Source organism: Haemaphysalis longicornis, unplaced genomic scaffold (assembly GCF_048455015.1).
Source record: "Haemaphysalis longicornis isolate Haplotype H1 unplaced genomic scaffold, Haemaphysalis longicornis Haplotype H1 scaffold_2, whole genome shotgun sequence".
Classification (NCBI taxonomy): domain Eukaryota; kingdom Metazoa; phylum Arthropoda; class Arachnida; order Ixodida; family Ixodidae; genus Haemaphysalis; species Haemaphysalis longicornis.
This window is the reverse complement of record NW_027526295.1, coordinates 265760435-265783177: the sequence shown is the minus strand read 5'-3', so window position 1 is coordinate 265783177 and position 22743 is coordinate 265760435. Positions and strand designations below refer to the sequence as shown.

Below are 22743 nucleotides of genomic sequence, written 5' to 3'. Positions count from 1 at the left end.
CTCGAAATGACATCCAAGTTGCGCCCCCAGTGACTTCCGATTTGCGCCGCGACCATCATTCGATTTGAGCCTTGAGTTGCACCTTGATTATTCCCTAAATGAAACTGCAACTCACGGCTCAAATCGAATTTCGCTTGATTTTCGCTTGATGGTGGTGTGTGCTCGGATGGACGCGGACGGACATTAGGAGGTCCTAAGGTACTCCGCACCGTTACAGGTGAGGGAGTAAGCCGTTTGACTCTAGGGTACTAACTCACGGTCGTAGCCCAATGGGTAAGACGACTGATTGTTTACCTCTGTCTGGTCTACCAGACACAGGCTCGGATCCTGCCGGTGCCTGTGTGATTTTTCGCGATTGTAAATGCTATGCGCACGGACGCGGACGGACACTGTGCGGTCCTGAGGTACTCCGCACCTAAATTCACAATGAAAAAATGTACTAGGGCCTTCATATTGTGAATAGGACGACCTATAATTCCCCTGGACCAATATCTTTCTAGCAATGCACTTGTGTCTTGAGGTGAAGTCGACTTTGTAAAGATCGTTTTAAGCTTGGTCTTCGCGAGATGGCTTTTGCACATTAAGGGTTGCACAGCGAAGCACATCCATCTTTGGAGGGAGTATCATGACATAAAGCGGCTGTAACTTGCTTCATTGAAACTATCCAGGAACAAATCATATGACAATTAGAAGCCCAGATGACTAACATTACGCCGAATTTTATTTACTTTTCAAAATTACATAGTGCACAGTGAAGTTGTAAATATTGTGGAGTTCTCATCAGCATGGGCTTCTACGGGAGGAAAACTGTCAACCCTTATCTACTGAAATACAACTCCACTTCGTCAGCTTCATTCAGGTTTCAAAGTTCCATTTCAAAATTTCATCAACCAGGAGCATGATCAATAGGAAATAACAAACAAACGTGTTTTGCTTCATGCACCCCTCGGACTATACGACCCTTCAAAAGCATATTGTCGCTGACGTTGTCGCTCAGGGCAGCATATTGTCCCTCACGGCAGCATATTGTCGATATTGTCGCTCACGGCTGAGCTGGCCGCCGTAGCCCACGCGCTGCCTCTCTCGGACACGATAGCCCAAGCGGCTGCGGATGATCATCCAGCGACACTTGCTGACTAGGCATCCAGACTCGCGGCTGAGTGCTGGAGAGGACCCGACCCCCGTGCGGCCCTCACGCCTGTCGCGTCAACTGCGCTCGGCAGCCCTGCGCCCCCGCGTGTGGGAGGGACGGAGGTTCCCGTTTGAACCCATTCCCACTTCACCCTTCCCGCTTGTTCCCTCCCGTTTCAACCCGACGCAAAACGCCCTTTCCCGTTTCGCCCTTTCCCAGGAATAACGTACCAAGTTTATGAAACGCTATAAAAAACATTTTCGTATTGTTTTTCTTTATTTTCATTTGTTCACACCCGCTGCGATAGCATGCTCAGTACAGCCAGAGTCCTTGACTGCTTTTCAAACCTGGGCTTCACTTTGTTGAATCTACAGACGACGAAATTTGGTTACAATTCAAGTCATACCAATTAACAAATCTGCACAATTTACTCGAAAACAGCGAAATACCTAAACTAAACACATTTAGGTCGTGAGGGTCCCCCGGCGTCTGCCTCCTTTGCTCTTGTTCGGTCGACTGACCCTCGCCTCTAGCTTCTTTAGATCCACCCCAAAAATCCGTGACACTTAAGTTTTATTACATTAAAACGACGCCCTCATGGCCATGTCCGAAAGAGTGTGAGGAGGGACTACTAACACACACAACCACGGCAACCATAGGTTTAGACATAAACAATTATTTTATCCACACTCTAGAGCTAACTTTAACTCAAGCTTCAAGGTAATCAGCAAAGGACGATAAAAACCAACCGACCCATACCAACTCCGAGCGCTGGCCATCGACCCTCGGGCGGTCTTTATAAGTATTGTTCCTGCGACGTGCGCCGAAAATATGATCAGCGCCGAAGACATTCCCGGCTTTGCCAACCAGGCGTGTCCATTACAAAAGGAGCTGTCAGTCCCTCGCCACATATATCCGTTGTAGCAGTGACACTGTAGACCTGTTACGAATCGAACCTCACTGCGTACCTTGCCCGGTGCAACATTTAGAAGCGCCGCGGCGGGCCTTTCTCTATTCATCTCTAGCCCCACGAATGACGGCGCATCGAGGATGACCCCACCGACCAGGACGCACCCGTTCTTTGCATGCTGTAATGCGGTAATTACCCCGGCAACTAGAGAGACCTTCCGCCAGCGTCACAAGCTACCCTCGGCGCCGTATAGACGTGAAACAATTGGCTCCCTCCAAAATGACATTAACCACACTTCCCTGGCTGGGATTATTTTATCGGCTAGACGTGCTGCCCGACTTCCCCCCAAAAAACGATGAAAAGCGGAAGCGCTTCCGCGGTTGCTCCTTGCACCCCTCCAACACTTCAGCGGTGCATGCACAAAGAAGCCGCGCAGGCTTTTATGCAACAAAAACGCGGGACAGAAAGCCCCCTGCGTTCTCGCAAAATGTGTAATTGGCTGAATAAACACATTCAATCGTTATTTTTGCTTTTTTATCCTATGGCCATATTTGATCTATAGATCTCTCGAACCCGAAGACAAAGCTACGCTCCAAAAATGAGCATAAGAACAGCTGTTAAATAAATTTCAGCCACGCGTACGGACACCAACTGCATAAAAATCCAATGCGTGCATTGCCCAAGATATTGGGTATCTTTCTAGCACACTTTCGCAGGTACAAATATTGTCAAGAGGGCAGTATCGGCCTGAGGCATTCGGAAACTTTTATCGGCCGGAAATATCGGTCGATTCCGGATAAATTGCTGCATACAAATTTTTAGTGCATGACCCGTTGCTTGTAAGCACGTTTTGGAGAACAATTTCGAAGACGGTAACGCAGATTTTCAGATATTCAAGTGGGTTGGAACGATGCGGGCTCAAATGAGAAGGGCGCTTTAGGAGTGGGTTGAAACGGGAAGGGCGTTTTGGGAACGGGCTGAAACAGGAAGCGCCCAAACGGCAAGGTCGGTACGGGAGCGGGCGCACACGGGACGGGTCAAGCGGGAAGGGTGTTTCGGGAATGGGTTCAAACGGGACGGGGTCAAACGGGAACGGGTTCTTTCGGGCTACACCCTGTGGAACGCGTGGACGGCCGAGCGGAAACACCGACTAAGGCGTGTGGCCAGCCCCGCCTGCACTCGCTGCCGTGCTCCCGTCCAGTCCCTGCCGCACGTACTGTACGAGTGCCCCAAGTAAAGTTCGGGCAGGGCGGGAAGAGCTGCTGGCCGTGCTTCGAGGAGAGCGGCCACCTGAGGAACTGCTTTGGCCCCCGGGCAGTGCTAGGGAGCGGGACCAAGTGCTCGAGGCCCCGGGTACATACTTGGGGGCCTCGGGGCTGCACAGTGCACTCCACTACAACACCAGCTAACCGCCCAGAATGTAGTGGGATGCTGCTGTTGGTGCGGCTTATATGTTGGTGTGTGTGCCATTTGCACGTCTGTTACACCATTGTGTTCTGCACCTCCACGTTTAGTGTATGTTTAGTGTTTATATGCGTTCCTACTTTGCACAATTGTTTACCTCCTCTTTTTTCCCCTCCCTATGCCTTTTATATACGTTCCATGCCAACCTTGTCTCCTAGCCCCCCCACCCCTTCACCATGTACTATTTCCTCCTATATCCCACCTCCCGCACACCAGCAGGCGTGCCGGCGAGACAATTTCCCTAGAGTGCCTCGATGCGCGCGCCCCCGCTTAGAGTGGTGTCACCTTTTGAAAGGGCAGGTGCCTCGGCGGCCTTGGCGGCAGCGTGGCCGCCATTTTGACTCCTCCGGCCGGGCCCCGGCGCTTGGTGCGCATGTTGTTGCTCGCTCGATGCTCGTTCCCCGCCAATTTTATGCGATCTATTCCATCACCATGCCCCTGTGCTGCAGGCCGGAGGGCAAAAATTATTCTATGAATGGCTGAAAACTCTAGCACTTGCCCAGAGGATCGAAAAGAAGGCTTCTTTGGACAGCGATAATCAAGCGCGACAAGCGGCATTTCACCAAAGCCTCATCCATTTGTATCGTAAGTTAACATTTATTTTTTTGAGCGCAAAGCTATTTCATCTGCCAGAAATATTTAGCGCACCATTATTTTTTATTTTATTGAATACAAAAAGCACCCGTGTGGGCAATATTTGGCGCAGCTTAAAGGGCCCCGAGTATTCTGATACATTCAAAAGTACTACCGAGGCTTTCAGAGTAGTGTCGTTGCGTGGGAAAGTTTCACCCTGGGTTCAGAACTTATAGTTATTTGTGCACGCTTTCCACAACTTCGTCGAAACTTGAATGCCTCTTCCGAAATGAGAACGTTTTGACACAAAAGTTATGCTGTTACTGCGAAAAATGTTCTGCGTTACGATGCCGGGCCGGTTACCGCCGTCTTTGTTCTTGTGAAGCAGTGCTTTTTAAATGACAAGTAAAAACAAGCCCAGGCCTATTCCGCAGTGTTGTGTCATTCTTACACGATACTTAAATTCTGCCCTAGTAGGAAATCACGACTTCGCTGCGAACTTTTAATAGAAATAAATTTGTAATGCCTGCTAAAGTATCACCCCAACGACTTTATCTTTCGTCAGCTGATTGTTTTTTTTTATTCGCAAACATTTTCAGTGCAAAGGTTTAACGTATAACCCTAACAGCAGGCAAGGAACGCCTTTTATATAACCTCGCCCCACAAACCTGATTCTTCGTAAGCTGATTGTTTTTATTCGCATAAATGTTCAGTTCAAAGGTTTAAAGCACTACCCTAACATCAGGCAAGGTCCATTGTCGCGCTCATTGAAACGGCTCACGGGAAAACGCACGTGAAATCAGATTATTAAAATTTTCCCGTGGAGCTAAGCTCTCCAATGAATAAATACTTCTCTCTGTCACACACACACAGCTCGTTTTTGCTGGGGATCATACAGCGCGCATAAATGAGGTTTGGTTGCATGACAAGGACGTACATTCATCGTTACTTTGCCAGTCTGCTGAAATGCAATTGTAATTTCCTTTGCAGGCTTACTTTGAACCAAACTAGTATGAATGAAACTGCGGAATGGTTGGGAAAGGCTGAAACCGAATGCAGTCATGAAGATAACAGCGAGTCAGCGACAGTCCTCAGCAAGTTCTCCATGTAGGGTTTTATTAGTGAAATTGCTTCTGTAGGCGCAGCATTTGTGTACACGAATAAATCACATGTTCACTGAAATTTTCGGGTTTTTTTCGTAAAAGTAGAGCGACAGTACGGATGTGATATGTTCAGGTATGCCCGTAAAGTATCTCCTGTAAATGGTGAGGCGGGGGATGGGTATCAATGTCAGATAACAACAAGGGAAAGACAGGTGCTCATATACCACAAGAAATTTAGATATTTGAACCATTTCCGCAAGAATACTAATAAAGTAGTTCACATTTCATCTTACCAGCATATTTACACAGTACTGCCGCTCGATCGGCACCTTATTCCTTGGGGTGCGGCGGGAGGGGGCGCTTTTTCTGCGTGCAATGCAATTAGGCCAGTTCTATAAAATTATAAATTGTTTGTAAACACTAGCTAGCTCCACAATCCTGAAATTTTTACGCTGAGGTACATGTACGGCTGCTGGCAGCATGTATATAAGTGCTTTAAACGATGGGTAGCGTGTTTGGAACTACGTTTTTACAAAGAAAATAGGTTAAATGTTTAGACTTATCGAACGTCTTTTGTTTCCCGCCTAAGGAAGAAGATTCGTTTTTAATACATTGAAGTCTACGTCAACCACTGACGCCTAACACAGGCACAGGCCATTAGCTTACAAGACATACTTCGTTCATTTGATAAGCATGTAGGCAACAAAAGCACTAAGTGCGGGCTAAGCTTCGCAAAATAGAAAAGCTTGCGAACGGGCGCTTGTTCCTGAACGTATCGTGCACCGCAAATGGTCGCGCGCTTCGCATGCTACCCAGCTGCGGCGGGAGGCGTAATGGCGGATCCCGTAGCAGACGACGCGGCTGTCCTCACTCTCAGCGGAGCATCAAGGCACCCTAATTTACGCCTGCCGGTGGACCTTCCTGTCTTCCTAATGGTCAATAAATACATATACATACTCATGTTGAAGCTCGGCATCACAGCTGTGCTGGTCATGCTTCACCGGGTGGGAGGGCACCGAATTTCTTTTGTTCAATAATCGGTTTGTCTACTTAATTCCCCAGACGGAAAGTGATGAAACAGAATCGTTGTGTGGATCGCGAATACCGAGGTAATATTTTGTGGGAACGCAAATCTTCAATAAATAAAGACTGGTTGTAGCTTATCTAAACGCCGCCCCCACCCCCCCCCCCCTCCCCCTGCAGTCATCAGCGGAAAACGTGCAGCGGAAATGTACCCTAAACCCCTTCGGGTTAAATTGGAGACACATAATGAAGCACGACGCTGTCGATGAAGTATCGCGAATACGGTGCGTCGCAGGAAGTGTAGAAAGAGAACGTTAAAGGTGCAAGGTGTAGCACTTACGAGCACCATAATGAAGTCAGAAAGTAACCGCGCAATGAGGCTGTCCAAGGTCAAGAAGCTTCAGTGTGTTACTACACCTGTCGCACCAAATAAACCCGCGGCGTAAACTGAAAAAGATGCTTACGATAGCCAGACCACGGAGATAAATAAAAGTTTATTGCCGACAGAGCAGCAAATACGTACGCGTGTACAAAATCGCGGCAAGCGACATGCTTATAACAATGCAGGAGCAACGGAAATGGGCAAGACGATGTCACAGAAACAAAGTCACCGATGCCACGATAAAAATTGCCGGCAAACAGCCTGTAAAGGGGGACAGTGAAGGCCGACTATTCGCCACGTCATTGCATGCTTGAAGCTTGATCAGAACAGTATGGAGAATGGCCACTGGAAGCAGTCCTGTATCGGTGCGCAGACGGGGCAGCCAGGGGCGGGGTCGTAGCAGTCCGTCGGGCACGGGACGCACGGGGGGCAGAGGCACACCTCGCAACCGGCGGTGTCGTAGCCGGGCACGCAGCTGGGATCGCAGTAGTCGACGGGGATGCAGATGCCTGCATGCAGAAGCCACACGCGAGGCGAAATAGCACCGCTGAAAGCACAGGCGGGCTACCGAAGGTCGTAACTGAAATCGCAATACCGCCACAGGCTATTGAAGAGCAAGAGTCAAGGTAGCTGCTTGTGGGAGCGGGATCCTGCAGGTTCGCCGTAAACTGGGCAGGTTATGCATGGATTTGCCCCCCGGCGGTTGGTTCCCTTTCCTCAGCATTGTCGGTAGTTACAACTCAAACTCGGCTGCACGGAAAAGTATACCTCCTGTGCGTTCACACAGTAACGGTGTCAACACAGACCACTATCAAGGGCGGTTGGGTAGCAGAGGTGCCAGAAGTAAGATTGCTCTAATGGTCCTATGACGCACTTATATTGCGTTGCAGTGGTTAGAGCGCGCTTTCAACGTCCCAGAAGGGGCACGACTGTACCTTTTACGCATCCTTTCCATCCCGAGACAGAAGACTCACGACTTCAGTAGACAGCCCAATGACTATTCACAGCTTGAGATCCTTTGGGAAACCACCAATGCGGAAGCGAATTCTCCAAGGGATCGCTCGCGGCTTGGGAAATCACGGGAGAAGCTGGTGGTCAGGATACCGCGAGACTAGCCCAGCTTATTCGAGTCACCATTACTTCGGCAGACTGGCCCACGCTCAAAGTAAGCGAAAAGCCTGCACGCAAGACGAACAGGTGTCGCGAACGGCGCGGCCGTGTCACTTGGATGGAACATGGGGCTTTCTGAGCAAGTGAACATGGTGCTTCCGGTGAACTGATAGATCTTCCTCACAGAACACGAGCAAGGGTGACAAGCATATTTTCCCCTTTAGCGGGCTTACACAAAAGGCCGACAGCTCACAGCGAGACACATTGCGCCCGATAGGGTCAAAGCAAGCACATCCCGCTTTCCCAGTGGCCAGGGCAGCACAGAGTCTTAATACAAGGCGCGTTGTGCTAAGCACGGAGGTCAGCATGCAAAAATTTAGAATTGATAAGCGGTGTTGGGATATATATTCGCTATGTTAAGCGTGGCATAAATTTCCAGCGGTGCGGAAAGAACCCGCCCATTGAACACAGTTGAGCGAACTGCCACAGAATCACTGGCGACTAACCTGGGAATGGTCCTGCTTTCACAGCAGCAAGCAACATGACAACGGCAGGGAACACCAGGTGGATGGACTTCATGGCTGCTGTGCTGGCTTCACTTCTTGAACGACGCATGCGAATGGGCACCGTGGGGTCGTCAGCGTACTATATATATGTGCAGAGAGGCATGCGCAATGCGAAACATGTTCCCTCCCTCTCTCTGTCCGCATTAGTTCGCTATAAGATAACACAGTGGTCCCAGCTTACGTAGCTTCATCGAGCCTTGCGCTACGCGGGCTGCAGAAATAAAGAGCGTAAAACTGCATTCCCTGCCTTTGATAAGCCTCCGATTTTGATTGAAAACACTGCTATGACAGTGCTTACAAGCTTTTGGTTTGCAGGGCAGGCAGCTGAACGGTTTTTCAAATGAAATTTTACATGATGAAACTTTGAGTTTATTTCTTTTATCTGAAAATCTTATGACAAGAGCGTGACAAGAATTAGTAGGCCGAAGGAAACAGTAGGCGCCCTGCAACCCGTATAAACTCTGTTGCTGCCATACAGCAGTATCCGACTGCCATTCATTTATCTTGACAAGCGCGATGAAAGCAACCTCAACCCGCTTGCCTATAGGACAACGGTTTGTGCAAAAGATATGCGGTGAAGAATCGCGTTGAAAGACTGTGGCTTTAGTGGCCACATCTTGACAGAGTGTACAGAACTCAAGACCCCCCCTCCTTCCCTTCCCCACAACACCCCCAATCCCCAAACCCTTGAGCGATGGGAGACCTTGTTGACCAGCCCCGCCCTGCCGACTCAGCTCGCACTGACAGACAGGGGCCAGGAGCTGCTGGGAACATATGGGTCCCGTAACTAGGGAACCACCCCGTCTGGTGCCAGCGCGCACCACCGATTTCTTGGGCTCAGTAAAAGTTGATTCCTCCTTAGTGGCCACGGAGGGATAGATGAAGTTTTAGCTTATCAGTTTTACGTCGACGACGCACAAAGTACGATATACTTCTTGAAAAGAGTAACCCGCAGCGTCCAACGGCAGACTTCGACGGCCTAGGGCCCGACGTATTGAAGAATGTCGCGCAGCCGTTTCTGATGTGGGTGCTATAAAATCGTTCTCCTCTTTTTTAGTTTTTACTGCGAAGCAGTATATGTTTAACCCCACCAGTTTTAATTCCGGTGAAGCTGTGTTACTCGGCGCCGCTCCGAGGCTCCTCCGCGCCACCACCGACCCTTCTATCCCAAATGTTATTCCCCTCGCCTCCACGAATAGCTGTTTCACAAGTTGCGCCATCGGCTGACAATGGCGGTAGTGGCTTTATCAGATGATTGCGCAGAATACACAGAAGCGAGACTGGGTGTAAAAACGACGGAAAGCCGCCGCCGACTTTGCCTCTTCAAATTCCACCTTGCTGAGTAGGTACCAATTCCTCCCGCTTGAAGAGCCACTTGCCCGGTTGGAACGCCGGCGTGAGCCCACTATTATTCAGCTTGAAAGGCTTTCCGGGCGACATTTTTGCCGGTGTATTTCACGCCTAAGTATGCGCCCATCACCGGTTGCCAGTTTATGCGTGCACTGGTTCGGCGAGGAAGGAAGGGGGCATACACGCATAGCTGGGATTCATCTCGCTACCGATGACACACCCGTTGTGCTAGGTTGGAGATTTATACGTGGAAGTCTCATGGCTCAATGCGCCTTGTCAACTGTTTGTAATCGAGCGGTTTGGGTCTGGGTTGGTGTGTTACATAGACAATTATAAGATGTCTACAACGGGGTAGAGAAACGGACAGTCACATGCTTGTCCGCTAGAATAAAGCTCGAGGCCTTCCAGGTTTAATTCGCTTTGAGGAAGAGCGGGAATTACAAAAGCGTCGGCCCAAACAGGCGCGAATAGGTGCGAAAACAACGGAAAGCCGCTGCCGTTGCTGTAGAGTAGCTGCGAATCCCTCCGGGACGAACGGCTAGTTGTCCGCTTTGAACGCCGGCTTAGGTCAATATTACTTGTTCAGCTTCAAGGACGTCCACAGCGACATTTCCGACGGTTTCTTTTACTTCTAAACACGCGCACATAACCGGTTGCCAGCGTACACGGGCTGGGAGGAGGATGGGCAGGCACGCGAAGCTATAGGTTTTGCGCCCTTATACTAATGACGTCTGTTGTGTAGGCGAGAGGTTTAAACGTGGACATCAAACGGCCCAATGCGACCTGTCCGGTGTCCTCTCAGTGATCGAGTGGATTGGGTTGATGTGTCATACAAACAGTAAGATGCCTACGACACGAGAGGGAAACAGAGAGCTCCGTATTTGTCCGTGAGACTAACGGTCGGGTCCTTCCAAATTTCATTTTGCTATAAGTATGCCCAATAGCAAATTACAAATGTGTTTTGTTTCGTGCACTCCGTGGACTGCGTCCAGCTTCGCAGTTCATTATTATTCACAAAGTGGAAGGGCACTAAATTTTTGTACTGGGATTACCTTCTATAGTTTCGTTTTGTGCGCGAAGGGTATTTTGCGGACCTACTACCCTTCTATACCCGCTATCCACCATACGAGTTTACATGATGCAAGCTTGAGTGCACTGTGATAAAACGACGGCCGAAACTTGTTCGCGATTCTTTATACTTTAGAAACAATCACGCCGTTGCGAGAACCACTCAAGAGATGGCGCTAAGTCAGAGCAGCTAATAAATCTGCTCGTAGCATCCTCCTTCGATCCCTTTTTCTTGCGTTATTCCAGTGTAACCGTTTGTAATACCGATACCGGTGGGCAACTCTCGAGCGGCAGTCAGCGAATAACGCTGTTAAAACGAGCGGACGTGACCACTGCGACGGTTAGAACGCAAAACCCGGTTGGCACGGTGCGCGACAGACGTGCGAGAAGTGCTGTATATTGCGGACTTCTGAAGACGAAGCCAGCATGCGGATTGGGCTGAGGGAGAGAAACGAGATTCTCCCTCATTCTTGAAGATCCACCAATAGATCTTACTTCCATACACAGTGTGCTTGCGAGCTGTTGTATTCATAGTGGTTTACCATTTTTCAAAGCTGTCTTGCCACACTTTTTGACGCAAGACATAGGCACAGCTTGCCAACATTTGAACGTATCCTGCCCGAGTGCGATGATCGTCTTATATGTGCCCTTCTGTGGACGCCATTCAACGCATAAATTTGGGCTAGTTGGTTATAGAGCTTCGACATCATAAGAAGTTTTGTGGACACCTCCCGTCGATGCTGAGAAGGCAACCCTATCGTCCTACTGAACCGTGCAAACCGATACATTTCGTTATCACAGATTCTCTGCCATTTTCCATTTGTAGTTCTCGATGCGTACAAAAAAAAAAAAGGAGCCATACTGCCGTGCAAAAGTGGGTGGCCAGGAAAACTGTTGTGAATAACCCCAGAGTCAGGAATCTGATAACGCCATTCAGTCACTCTTCACTATACGTGCAGATTAAGGGCGTTAAACAGCTCGCAAGAATCTTTGCAACTACCTTTGAAGGTATATTGTATGACGGGCGTCACGACCAGACTACATGTGAGGTGCCTAATTGTTCATTCTGCCCTCACGCCCTCCGTCTCCGTTCCTTTTTCGTGCTACGCTTGCTGCTGCGTTGCCGGCCCGCGGTGCCCACGTGATCGGTGGCTGGCTGCGCTCATGTCCGTTGCGTGGTCTCGAAGCCTTCGCGTTTGAAAGTTCACGTTGTCTTCTCCCAGCAGGACAATGGGGAGGCGTCTTCTCTGACCTTGAGCGGCGCGTGAGCGTTACGTAGCGTTAAGGTACCTTGAATCGACAAACTGCGAACGAAAGCTTTTTTTCTTTTTCTGTCTACTATTTGTCAAGCGATTCCGGCCGCCATTTCCGTGGTCCTCTGGCACGATAGAAGAAGTATTCTTCCATCGTGTCCTCTGGTGATTTCGAGAAAGAAGAAAAACACCCGCCTTACTCTTCCCTCCCAACTATCATGCGATTCGCTCGCCTGAACTAGCCTGCATTTTTTTCACGGCTCGTATGGACCGTGCCCTCCCTAATCCATTGTTACCATCATCACCATCACCGATCGTTCAAGTCAATTTCTAGCACCTGCATTAGCCGCAGCCAATCACCCGTCATGCTATCATCATCATCAATCATAATCGTCATCATAAAGAGCCAAAAAAAACAACAGAAGCGAACGCCACGTTAATCGAACCCGGTGTTCCAGCGGCCCGCACAGACCGAAATGGCGAAGTCGTTGGACTTGTGGCTCCTCGTGGCCGGCGCACTGTGCGTCTGCTTGCTCGAAGTGCGGGGAAGCCACCTGCGCTACGTGACCTGCGGCTCGCTGACCAAGCTGCTGAACCGGCGCTGGGACGTGCGGCTGCACTCGCACGAGGTCCGCTACTCGGGCGGCAGCGGCCAGCAGTCGGTGACGGGCACCGAGAAAGCGGACGATATCAACAGCCACTGGATGGTCAAGGGCCGCTCGGAGACCAGCTGCTCGCGGGGCCAGCCCATCAAGTGCGGCGACATCGTGCGCCTCGAGCACCTGGCCACGAAGAAGAACCTGCACAGCCACCACTTCTCGTCGCCGCTGACCAGCAAGCAGGAGGTCAGCGCGTACGGCGAGAACGGCCAGGGCAACTCGGGCGACTTCTGGAGGGTCGTCTGCAAGACGGGCTACTGGGAGCGCGACGGAGACGTGCGGCTCAAGCACACCGACACCGAGGCCTGGCTGTCGGTCTCCGGCAAGTCCTACGGCCAGCAGCTGGGCGGCCAGCTCGAGGTGTGCGGCGAGCTGGCGCCGTACGATGAGTCGTGCGTCTGGAGGGCGGCCGAGGGGGTCTTCGTGAAACCGAGCGAAGGACGCTTGCATATCGTCAAGAACACCGAGCTGTGACACTCTGACGGTTTGTGGCTGTGGCCTGGTGTGTTTGTTGAGTCAGAGCGTGTCAATATAGCTATTGAGTTTACGTGTTGAATTGCTTATTGCGAGAATTTGCGCACATACTGTTACAGCAAAACACCCACGCGTAGCTCAAACTGCTGCCGCTACAGATTTTTTTACATTAGCTTTCCATGCTTTGCAGGAAAACGAATAACAGTGCGAATATGCAGTGCTGTTAAACTCCCCAGATTTGGCATGAGCGCCGTTTTAAGTGTTGAAGGCAGATTGCAGTGATGGGACATATCGCAGCGGCAGATAAGAGTGATTTTTATGCCTCTAATAGCAGTTATTCGTGAAATTTACATAAATCGCAGCAAGTGCCACGCAACGGAAATTTAGGTGCACTTGACAGTGCCATGTCACCTCCTCCCTTCAGCAAGCTCGTGCACCAGGTTTTGGAATGCAGAAACAGTTTCCGATGGGATACATTTCGCAGCAACAGCTGCACATGCTAATTGGATTCCCTCCCCAAGCCTCTGACAACTCATGTTCAGCGGATCGAAGATTTTCTTAGTGTTGCATAGCATCGCTATCCTCTGGTTCGGAAACCAGAGGATTGGCCTAATGCAACGTTGCTTTGCACCAGCTTCAGAAGCTGGATTTGCCGGAGCTCAGAAGACTCAACTTGGTGTTTGTAGCAAGCCATTTATGACCCGCATTTGTGCCAGCCATGCTTTAAGTTCTTCCTCTGTCCCACTTATGGAAAAAATTAAAATCTCAGTGGCAACGGGCAGTGATCGCATGGTAGCAACAGGCAGCATTGGTTGCCTGTTGCTATTTTCGTTGTTCAGCAGTCTCTGCATTTTGTCGCCATTGTTGCTGCCAGCTTGGTCCTGCACTTGCTTCACACTTCATTTTACACTATGCAGCAATGCGTACAGGCGGCCTAGCATAGCAAGTGGGGATACAATGTTGGCATCGCACATGGCCACTGGGCAGTCGCTTGTACTGCGTCATTCACCTCTTCGTCAATCGTGCCCTGCCTCTCCCTCTTGTATCCACAGAATCATGCCAGTCACTTGTAAAAAAAGTAGTATTTCTCATGCTGCCTAAACATGAGAATTTTTGTTCTGTCACCCAAATCAACCAGTAATGTTAATGGCGAGCCTGGACACTAGTGGGCCTCAGACTCACTGGGATTTGTGCATCCGTGATTGGTAATTACATACCAGTCTGTGGCCCATCCATGCATCGTGGTGGTTCACCAACCAATAATCCGTAACCAACCAACCAACCAGTAACCAACGAGTGATCGAAATGGATCATCGGCGGGCGACATTACCCAATTTAAATTGATTGATTGATTGTAGGGTTTAACGCGCCGACGCAACGCAGGCGATGAGGCGCGCCGTAGTGGAGGGCTCCGGATTAATTTTGACCACCCGGGGATCTTTAACATGCGCCGAAATCTTGTACACACGGGCATTTTTGCTTTTCGCCTCCATCAGAAAAGCGACCGCCGCGGCCGGGAATCGAACTCGCGACCTTACCCAATTTAAAGTTAACAGCATTTAAAGGCATTTAATCGCAGACGACATATTGGGTAGGCACCTGGGTTCTCACAATGCACATTGGCTCAATGAGCCATGCTGAGGAAGACACTAGTGGGAAGCTTACAGTAAAAAAATCCCGGGCCATCTCCCCTAACGTGAAACCTGCGGAGGAGCGAAGCATGCAGTGTATAAGAGTGTTCTTGGCGCCTTGATGTTTTTCCCCACAGAGATGAAACCTTTCTGGGGTAGAGGTATACAGCTTTGCTGTAAAAGTCTGCTGTCTTCGAAGCACAAAGCGTTCTAGCGCGAGGCATTGGAAAACGAGTCTCTCGGTGGTGTGTTCTTTTAGTACGCATTACGTTCTAACACGTGGCGTTAGAAAACTTGTGTCCAGGTGACTACATGAAACGACAACAATGACAGGAGACGCCGACAGCCCCAGCCCCTAAGGGGCTTCGCCCTTAAAATAGAGCAGTGTGAATAGGGGAACGAACTGGCATGGAATACATTCTAGTTCTAATTAAGTGAAAGAAGAGGGGATGGGCAAGTCGTAACGGGGATGAAGCAACAGGTGGACCATCCTTTAAACGAAGGGTTGAAAAGGCATGCTAAGCAAAATAGGGGAAGATTAAGGATTCATTGGAGGGATAAACTAAGAAAATTCAGAGGCAAATATCAGAATTGACAAAATCGTTATAGAAGTGGCTTGAAATCTTTGGCAGAGGCCTTCACTCTGCAGTGGACACAAACAGGGTGATGATGTTGACGAATCACAGAACTGCAATTCAATTGGGAGACCAGTCATCTCACTCCCCACTAATGTCCTTCCTCCAGTCCTCTCGGAATGAGGAACTGCAACCCCCCCTCCCTTCTATGCAGTGTCACCCACTCCTCACGATGCGACAGGGAGTGACTGAGGACACGTGCACTTGAAAGTCAAATCGTAAAACGCCAGTGTCATTCTTTCAAACATCTTGACGATAGGAACTACAGCTGCCCTTCTGCCTCAGGCTGCACAATGTCATCATGAGCCTTTTTGCACTCACTGATGTGTCCATTGACAAATGGAAAAGGAGGGCAACCAAGACTTTTTTTGTGTTGGCAATGACGGTCATGAACACTAACGCCGCAGGTGACATTAGCAGCTTCACAATGGAGGACTGCTGAAATGTAGTGGGGCGGGCAAGTTCAGGATGCTCTGCGTAAAGGTAACTATTTTCTGATACCACTACTTGATGTGGCGACAGAAGGTGACCGGTAAAAAACGCAAAGGCTCATAGGTATGTCTCCCGTTGCTTCCGGTTCGAGATCTTGCCTTGCCTCCCGTACGCCGCTGGCCTTCATGCGAGCGTGCGCATTGCTTGTTTGACAAAGATTGCTTACCTTTCTGAGGAGCCCCTAGTAGGATTCATCGTGGTTATTCATTGAATGCGCGATGCACTTTTTTTTTTTGTGCAAACAGATACACAACAAGCACGCGCGTGTGAAAGCCGCCGGCCTTAGGGAAACCAGGAGAGCTCTCGAACTGGAAGTGGCGAGACTCCGCGGGAGTAGACAATGTACCCATGAGCCTTTGCGCTTTTTATCGGTCACCTATACTGCCAGTGCAACACGCTGCGAGATGCTTGGAATTCCAGGTGCGGAAACTCAGAGGTGGGCAATATCACACATGCCACATTCTGTGCATGATCCATGGTTGGGGGATATTGTAAGGCATGACGAAGCAATACCAATTTGCCCGCTGGCGCAGCAACACTAGTGTAGTGCGACCACCTGCATGGCATGCTATGCCTGCGCACTGAATACATAAGATAGCAGATGAACCTTTAGATGTTGCGGCTTGTGCTTCTGTAGGGCTGAATGCATGGTTTACTGCACTTAGGCTGCTGTAGGGAAAATACAATCCCTCACTGTGTGCACTTGCCATCCAAAATGCTGATGTATGGCAGCTACATGAAGCATTGATTTCCCACAGACAAACATCATATTAGGGCGAGATACGATGCCAGACCAGTGGTACTACTAGCAGGTCCCAAATTTACCATGTGCCTCCTACACTATTGCATAGGGATACCATGAATTTTGCAATATTGTGCCTTACCACATTGCTTTTTGAAACCATGCTATGTTGCCATTCAAAAAGTACCTCCCAGTCTTTAGTAACCATTACAACCGCACCCCAGGCATTTCTTGCAGAATGTGTGAGTGTAGTCCGCAGCTCCAGCTGTTGACTGCATCTCAAACCAAGTGTGAAAGTATGTTTTTTGTTGTGCACATGCGATAGATTTCCACTGCAGCCTGAAAAACGTAGCACTGTCGTAAATGAGCACTGCCAATAACCGAATAGACCCTTTGTTCATGAACGACTACTGCCATAAACTAACTGAGCATGCACAGTAATGCCCAACTCCTACAGAATGTTTTCATCATGCCATTAGTTCACTCTAAGCAAAAAGGCTAATAAGCAGTTTCTGAAAATTCTTTGTCACTGTTGCAACTTCTTCTACACCCTAACCAAGACTGTTGCAGTGATTTATGAAGCGCAAGGCTGACCCGCAAGCAAGCGAGGGGTCAAATGTCCGCATAACGGCAAGGCAATCGCAGCAATAAAATATCTACTGCTGCAGTGAAATTAGCTGTCTCTTTATTCTACCACACGTGCTCCAACAAGACGCACCCAGTCGCTACACGGCAGCTATACCACAGCCGCTAGCCTTCTCATGCACAGCACTGTGTGTCGGCGTGTAGTCACAGGCTTTTTGCCGACCCCAACTGGTCGGCTGTTCTGCCAAGAGACACTAAAAAGCCAAATCTTGTCCCCCCCACCGCTCACCATGAGAAAACATTTCCCCCGTTCACAAAAATAAAAGCACATTTCGACATGTATAAGTGAAAAAAAAAAAAAAGACAAAAAGAAAGTCCAATGTTGTGATAATCCTTAAACAGCTGCCCACTCTTAATGCATGTCCCCCCAGTGTCCCTGCAGTCACAAAAAATAAACGAGCCAAATCTGGCACCTTTCTATTGTACAACGTTAAAAATAACGCACCTTCAACATGTAAGCACGGCTGCTAAGAACGACGTGCAGCCCTAAAAATAACCACAACAGCTCTTTTAAATCACACTTTTTTTTTCTTTAGAAACATATTACAAAATTCACTACTAAATAAACACTCTTTCTTTCTGTACATATACCTGGGACTAGCATTTGGTCCCGAACAATAGAGCTTATCATTCTCTGTGTCTAATTTATCATTCATGCCTATGTACATCAGTCGCTCAGTCGCTGCACCTTCAATTCCAATACATACACATCATCACACCAGTTCGTTTGGATTGCCAGCTACCACATAACCGCGCCACTCCGGTAGTTTGCCATTCCAAGCATCACAAATGGCATCACTTTGCTGAGAGGCCCTCAGATAGAATCTTTGTATAACTTAACCACGCGATCACTGGTACTTGAGATGAGGATTTCCTCTACAACGCGGCACAATCTGAGACACTATTGACCCCGAGGCATGCCTGTACTGCACAATCCCAATGTGTTGCACATTTCGCTGAACGGCCTGTTCAAAAACCTACTTTTCATGACGACACCCAACACGCCGCCAAACTCAAACCTAGAGCACTGCCCACCTACTCTTTTCATGCAAATAAAACATCAGAGTCAAACCTAGCAGGTCAGTAAATGGAGTGGCCACGTTTTTCTGTGCAAGTGGCCACACGCTGTAAAGTTATCCCTGGCCGTCAATGATTGGTGAACAGTGTGAATGACAATGTGTTCCTTTGTACAGCACATAACAAAGAATAAACGATATCTACACATCACTTGTTCCACAAGAGTCAGCGCATGGCAACAAGCAAACGCCCAACTCTGGCCAAAAATGGCCCGACAGGTGACAAATCACAGCAAATGCGAGCCCGGCAGGAAAGAAAAAAAACAAAAACACAAAAAGGGCCCTAGACAGACAAACAACAACCTAAAATAACAAAATCATTCAGCTGTACAACTTCAACACATACACACACATCAAGGGGGGGGGGGGAATAAAAAAAGAGGGGGGGAGAGAGAGACTTCAAGAGACTCATACCTCCTCACACTGCTCACTATGACTTCACTCTCAAATTTCACCAAGTACTCTGCCAGCCCTGATAGTAGCTTCAGGGCAGGTGCTGCTTTGTAGCAACTTTGCTTGTGAAGTGCTAGGCAGCCAATCATCACAGGAAGCTGGCGCTTCATTTCGAGCAGCTGGAATGCATCAGAGAAGGCTTAAGGCCACCACACCTGTCTCTGTGGACAGGCCACCAGCAAAGGGGGGGCAACTTGCAAGGCAATGCACACCGTACGTCTCCTCACCTCTGTGAAAAAAACTTTTCCACGACAGACACACGATGCTTTTTCACGACACACATCTCACACTCACATTGCACACACGGTCCATGCACGGTGCCCTGGGCCTCGCCTTCATTCACACACTTAGAATTTGAAAAGGTGAGAGGGGGACTGGGCTTTGGCACGCACAGTTCTTGAAAGCCACGCTTACAGCACTAAGTGCCATCCGGCCGTTCCTTGCACGGTCCTCGGACATAAGGTGCACTTGCCCAGCCACTTGTCCACACATTGGAAACCGTCCCCGAGACGTTCCGGCACGGAGCGGTGAAGGAGAGTTTTGCTTTCTCGAGCAGGCTTTCGCAGCATCGTGGGAGCCTTTGTTACAGGCCCAAGGAGGAGGGGGGCAAAGAAAAAGAAAGAAGCTAGGCATGCTTGGGTGGTGCATCCGATGGTCGGTCGAAGTGGCTGCCCGTGCCAGGGGCCCGCGAATAGCCGCTGCTACCCCCACTGTTTGAGCGTTCTTTCCTGCGCCACGAGTCACTGTGGCCTTGGTAGGGGCTGTAGGGCCCCAGGGGGCTGGTGTGGTGCTCGCCTATGGCGCCCCCCGGAGGAGGCGGCTGCAAGGTGCTGGTCGGCAAGGGCACCACGCCATAGCCCCCGGTGTACGGCACAGACCCGGCCACAGCTGGGGGCATGCCGTACGGCACAAAACTGCTCCCACCACTGCTGCCCGCACCGCCACTGTGGTACCTGCAGGGGAAGAAGGGGGCACCAATTGGAACAACTCGCAGGTGCAAACACCTTGCAAGTGCTCCCCCCTGCACACGTCACCTAAAGGCCCAACAAGCCATAAGATCACTGCTGAGACACAGTCTAGGCAACGCACGAACATTTCTTTGCTTTGGCTTTTTCCTTTTGAAGCGACGCTTTCTGTGCTTCACTGATGGCATGGGTCGTCTGCATAAAAATGCATTGCAGAAAAGCCAACTTTACACAATGGGTTTCACAATACAATGATGCTGATACGCAAAGGCACATCAAGCTTTCAGTGGTTGCAAGTGAACCTGGCTCCCTCATATTACGAAGCCGATGTCTATCCGACTGCGCCATTCCGACACAGTCTAGATTTTCAGACTTCGAATTTGACTGAGGTTGCATGGGAGAAGGATTCAAGTTTTAACCATCTTTCTCTAAAAAAAAGGGGGTTTGATTTTTTGCACTGTGTCCCTTATTGTGAAAGAAGAGAATTAGTTCCTAGGTGAGGACAAATTTAGGACAAAGTTAATATTGTTACGTAAGAGTAAAATTAAGAGTGAAATGCTAAAAACGACTGCCCCTCTGGCACAATAACAGCAAATGACATGAATGAATCAAACAAGAAATCAAATGAACAAATACAATGTGCATAATAACCACACCATGTGGCTTTCGAATGAACAAATACAATGTACATAATGACCTCAACAAGCGGCTTTAAATAAAAACTTTTTCCTTTTCTTGAAGACAGCGGATAGAATACACTGCTGCCACCTTGCTGTGAAAGATTTGCATTGAACATAGACAGCAAGATCATTTAATTTTGCCCTCAAAAATATTTTTCGACATTACTCTTTAAAATAGTTCTTTTAACAGTGGCACCCTATCTATCCTTTATTTTGAAAATGCGCATTCCGGTAATTGTGCGCTCCCCTGCACTTTTCTTACACATTCATATTTGTAGTGACTAAAGTACGGTCGAGGATTTCTTGATGATGGTGTGATCGCAGGCGTGCTATATTGGTCTCAGAGGTACACTGAAGGTGAAATACAAGTTGTTTTTAGATCAATAGATTTGGCCACCGAGAACACGTATATACCACTGTTACGTGTAACTTTTCTAAAATAAGGTAGAAAATAGCGAAGACATAAAGACAGGTGTTACCACCACTGGCTATACCACGCAACTTACACCAGAAGTGGATGAAATCGCGTGACAAATATTTTACCAACACGACTTCACGGGCTTATAAAAGCTTAACTGGAAGATTCTGTAACGATATGTTTGAGCGTTGAAGAACAAAAACAAAGCAGCTAGAAACAATATAATAGGAGCCCAGCCGATAGATCACGCAGAGATCCCAAACGCCAAAAAGGCGGCCACTCTACACCAGCAGGCGTCCGTCCGGTGTACCCGCCCCTAGGCGAGACCATTTACGCCTGCTGGTGGACCTTCCTTTCTTCCTAAAGATCAGTAAATACATACATACATGCAATACCTCATGCAAAACTCGTCAAGAATATTGTGCGACCCTCGTATGGTACTGTATGCATAACCACTCTCACTATTATCCTCTGCGTGCTTTCTCTGCGTTAAAAAAGAGAGACAGAACGCTTTTTTAGGCATAAGTCAGTACACTCAAGTGTGCACAATGTCTGGCGTATGCAACCTCTTTCCTGGCTACCGCTGGATGTCCATGCTGTGGATGCCGGCATGTGGGGGCCATGCACAAGTGGTTGCTTCGACCCCAACATTAATGCGGCCTAAAAAGGACAACACGCTTTTCTTCAACAAAGCATCAGTACTGATTATAAGTGCCATGAAGAAACATTTTGTTCAGTGGTACGGAGCAGAGAAGGATGCGGGAGTCCCGGAAAGCACAACTGATTTAAACGGAACTGACCAAACCGCTTGGTACGTTGTAGCTTTGTATTCCATTGCTTTTTATACCACTGTACATCACCGTTGCTTCGCTTGCTTCTGGTTTATCGTGACGCAAACAGCGGCTGTAGTCACTGTTTGCATCACGCTTAATCAGCATCTGATTTGCGATTTCTCAGCATCTAAGGCATTTTTTTTGGACCGAATCAACGCTAAAATGGCAATGAGAAGGTCAGGCTTTCATTTGAAACCAACTTTGCCTCCAGTGTCCCTTTAGCCCTCTGCAGTCCAAAACCTTTACCCACTTTCCGGCCATTCCAGTCCGAAACCATTTTGGCAGTTTCTGGCGCCGCGAAAAAAAAACACACACACTGTGAAACTCAAAGGATATGTATTTTTTTTCTTGCATTCTGCTTGCAACTCCTTCACCAATATTTGAGCTGCGTGTGAAATCCCTCCTGAATGCGGGTCAGGGTTATTACTGCAGGTATTGCAGAAAATTAGCTTCCCTCCCGTTTTCTTTTTTTTCTATCGCTACAAACAGCACAGTCCTTGCTGCTTTGGTGTTGGAGCTTGTAGATAAAAAGGCTCGTCCCAAATAGCCTTTCCTCGCACCCCATACGTGCAGACGGGCCCTGCTTTTTGGCTTGAGTCCCCAGACCATCCACCAGCTGTTGGATGAGGTTGCGACGGTACTGCAGGTTTCAGTGCTCTTTGTTCGCATAAATCTGCAGCTGTGTGCGCCTCCAAATAAAATCATTGACGATAGAACCCTATAGATGCCAGGAAAAAATCTTTCACCGCCTATTCATTGTCTTTCGACAAAATGCAGAGCTCACAGAGTAATAATCCACCCAGTGCTGTCTCCACCACGGCCGTGGTCTTCGTCACTTGCTGCAGTAAAATCACGGTCTGCTGTAGGCACGTAATTCTTTTCCTCACTGAAGTCATCCTCGCTTCCGCTAAGTGCGCCCCCGTAGAACACCCGCGATGAGAAACAGGGCACGCTTCTCAGCGAACAACACACACGTGAAAACACTCTGGAATACAGAAGGCCCGGGCTGAACATTGTGCAGTACCCTACCACAAAATTAAGAAAACTACACCATACAAAGTTCACTCATCCCTCAAGAGATGGAGCATCATGTTGACAAAGAATGC

The 22743-nt window shown here is 48.9% G+C and overlaps 3 protein-coding genes and 1 long non-coding RNA gene across 6 annotated transcripts in view; 2 read left to right on the top strand and 2 right to left on the bottom strand.

Moving 5' to 3' along the window:
• Positions 1-3759: 3759 nt before the first annotated feature.
• LOC144170651 (uncharacterized) lies at positions 3760-6914 on the top strand. Its single transcript, XR_013322648.1, has 2 exons — positions 3760-4091; positions 5070-6914. It is a non-coding gene; the product is annotated as an uncharacterized LOC144170651 (long non-coding RNA).
• Positions 6681-8362, bottom strand: LOC144170650 (uncharacterized). The gene is made up of 2 exons (XM_077700581.1): positions 8204-8362; positions 6681-7096 (listed from the first exon to the last, which is right to left on the bottom strand). The coding sequence occupies exons 1-2, from the start codon at positions 8310-8312 to the stop codon at positions 6909-6911; spliced, it is 297 nt and encodes a 98-aa protein (XP_077556707.1). The 5' UTR covers positions 8313-8362; the 3' UTR covers positions 6681-6908.
• A 3705-nt stretch (positions 8363-12067) lies between these two features.
• On the top strand, positions 12068-13140 carry LOC144170648 (stromal cell-derived factor 2-like). Its single transcript, XM_077700579.1, has one exon. It carries the CDS (start codon positions 12411-12413, stop codon positions 13065-13067), a length of 657 nt encoding a protein of 218 aa, XP_077556705.1. The 5' UTR covers positions 12068-12410; the 3' UTR covers positions 13068-13140.
• A 4090-nt stretch (positions 13141-17230) lies between these two features.
• The window catches only part of Chd1 (chromodomain-helicase-DNA-binding protein 1), a 47699-nt gene continuing 42186 nt past the window's right edge, over positions 17231-22743 (bottom strand). For all 3 annotated transcript variants that reach the window (XM_077700572.1, XM_077700573.1, XM_077700574.1), the window contains one exon: positions 17231-19694. In XM_077700572.1, the coding sequence (XP_077556698.1) occupies positions 19367-19694 (328 nt within the window). In that variant the 3' untranslated portion in view covers positions 17231-19366. The remainder of the gene's footprint in view (positions 19695-22743) is intronic.

What these genes read in the sequence shown, in the direction of transcription:
- LOC144170650 (XM_077700581.1), bottom strand. Translation starts at nt 8,312, where the DNA reads ATGCGTCGTTCAAGAAGTGAAGCCAGCACAGCAGCCATGAAGTCCATC. An exon ending in GAAAGCAGGACCATTCCCAG is followed by an intron (nt 7,097 to 8,203) that starts GTTAGTCGCCAG and finishes TTCTGCATGCAG; the next exon opens with GCATCTGCATCCCCGTCGAC.
- LOC144170648 (XM_077700579.1), top strand. Translation starts at nt 12,411, where the DNA reads ATGGCGAAGTCGTTGGACTTGTGGCTCCTCGTGGCCGGCGCACTGTGC.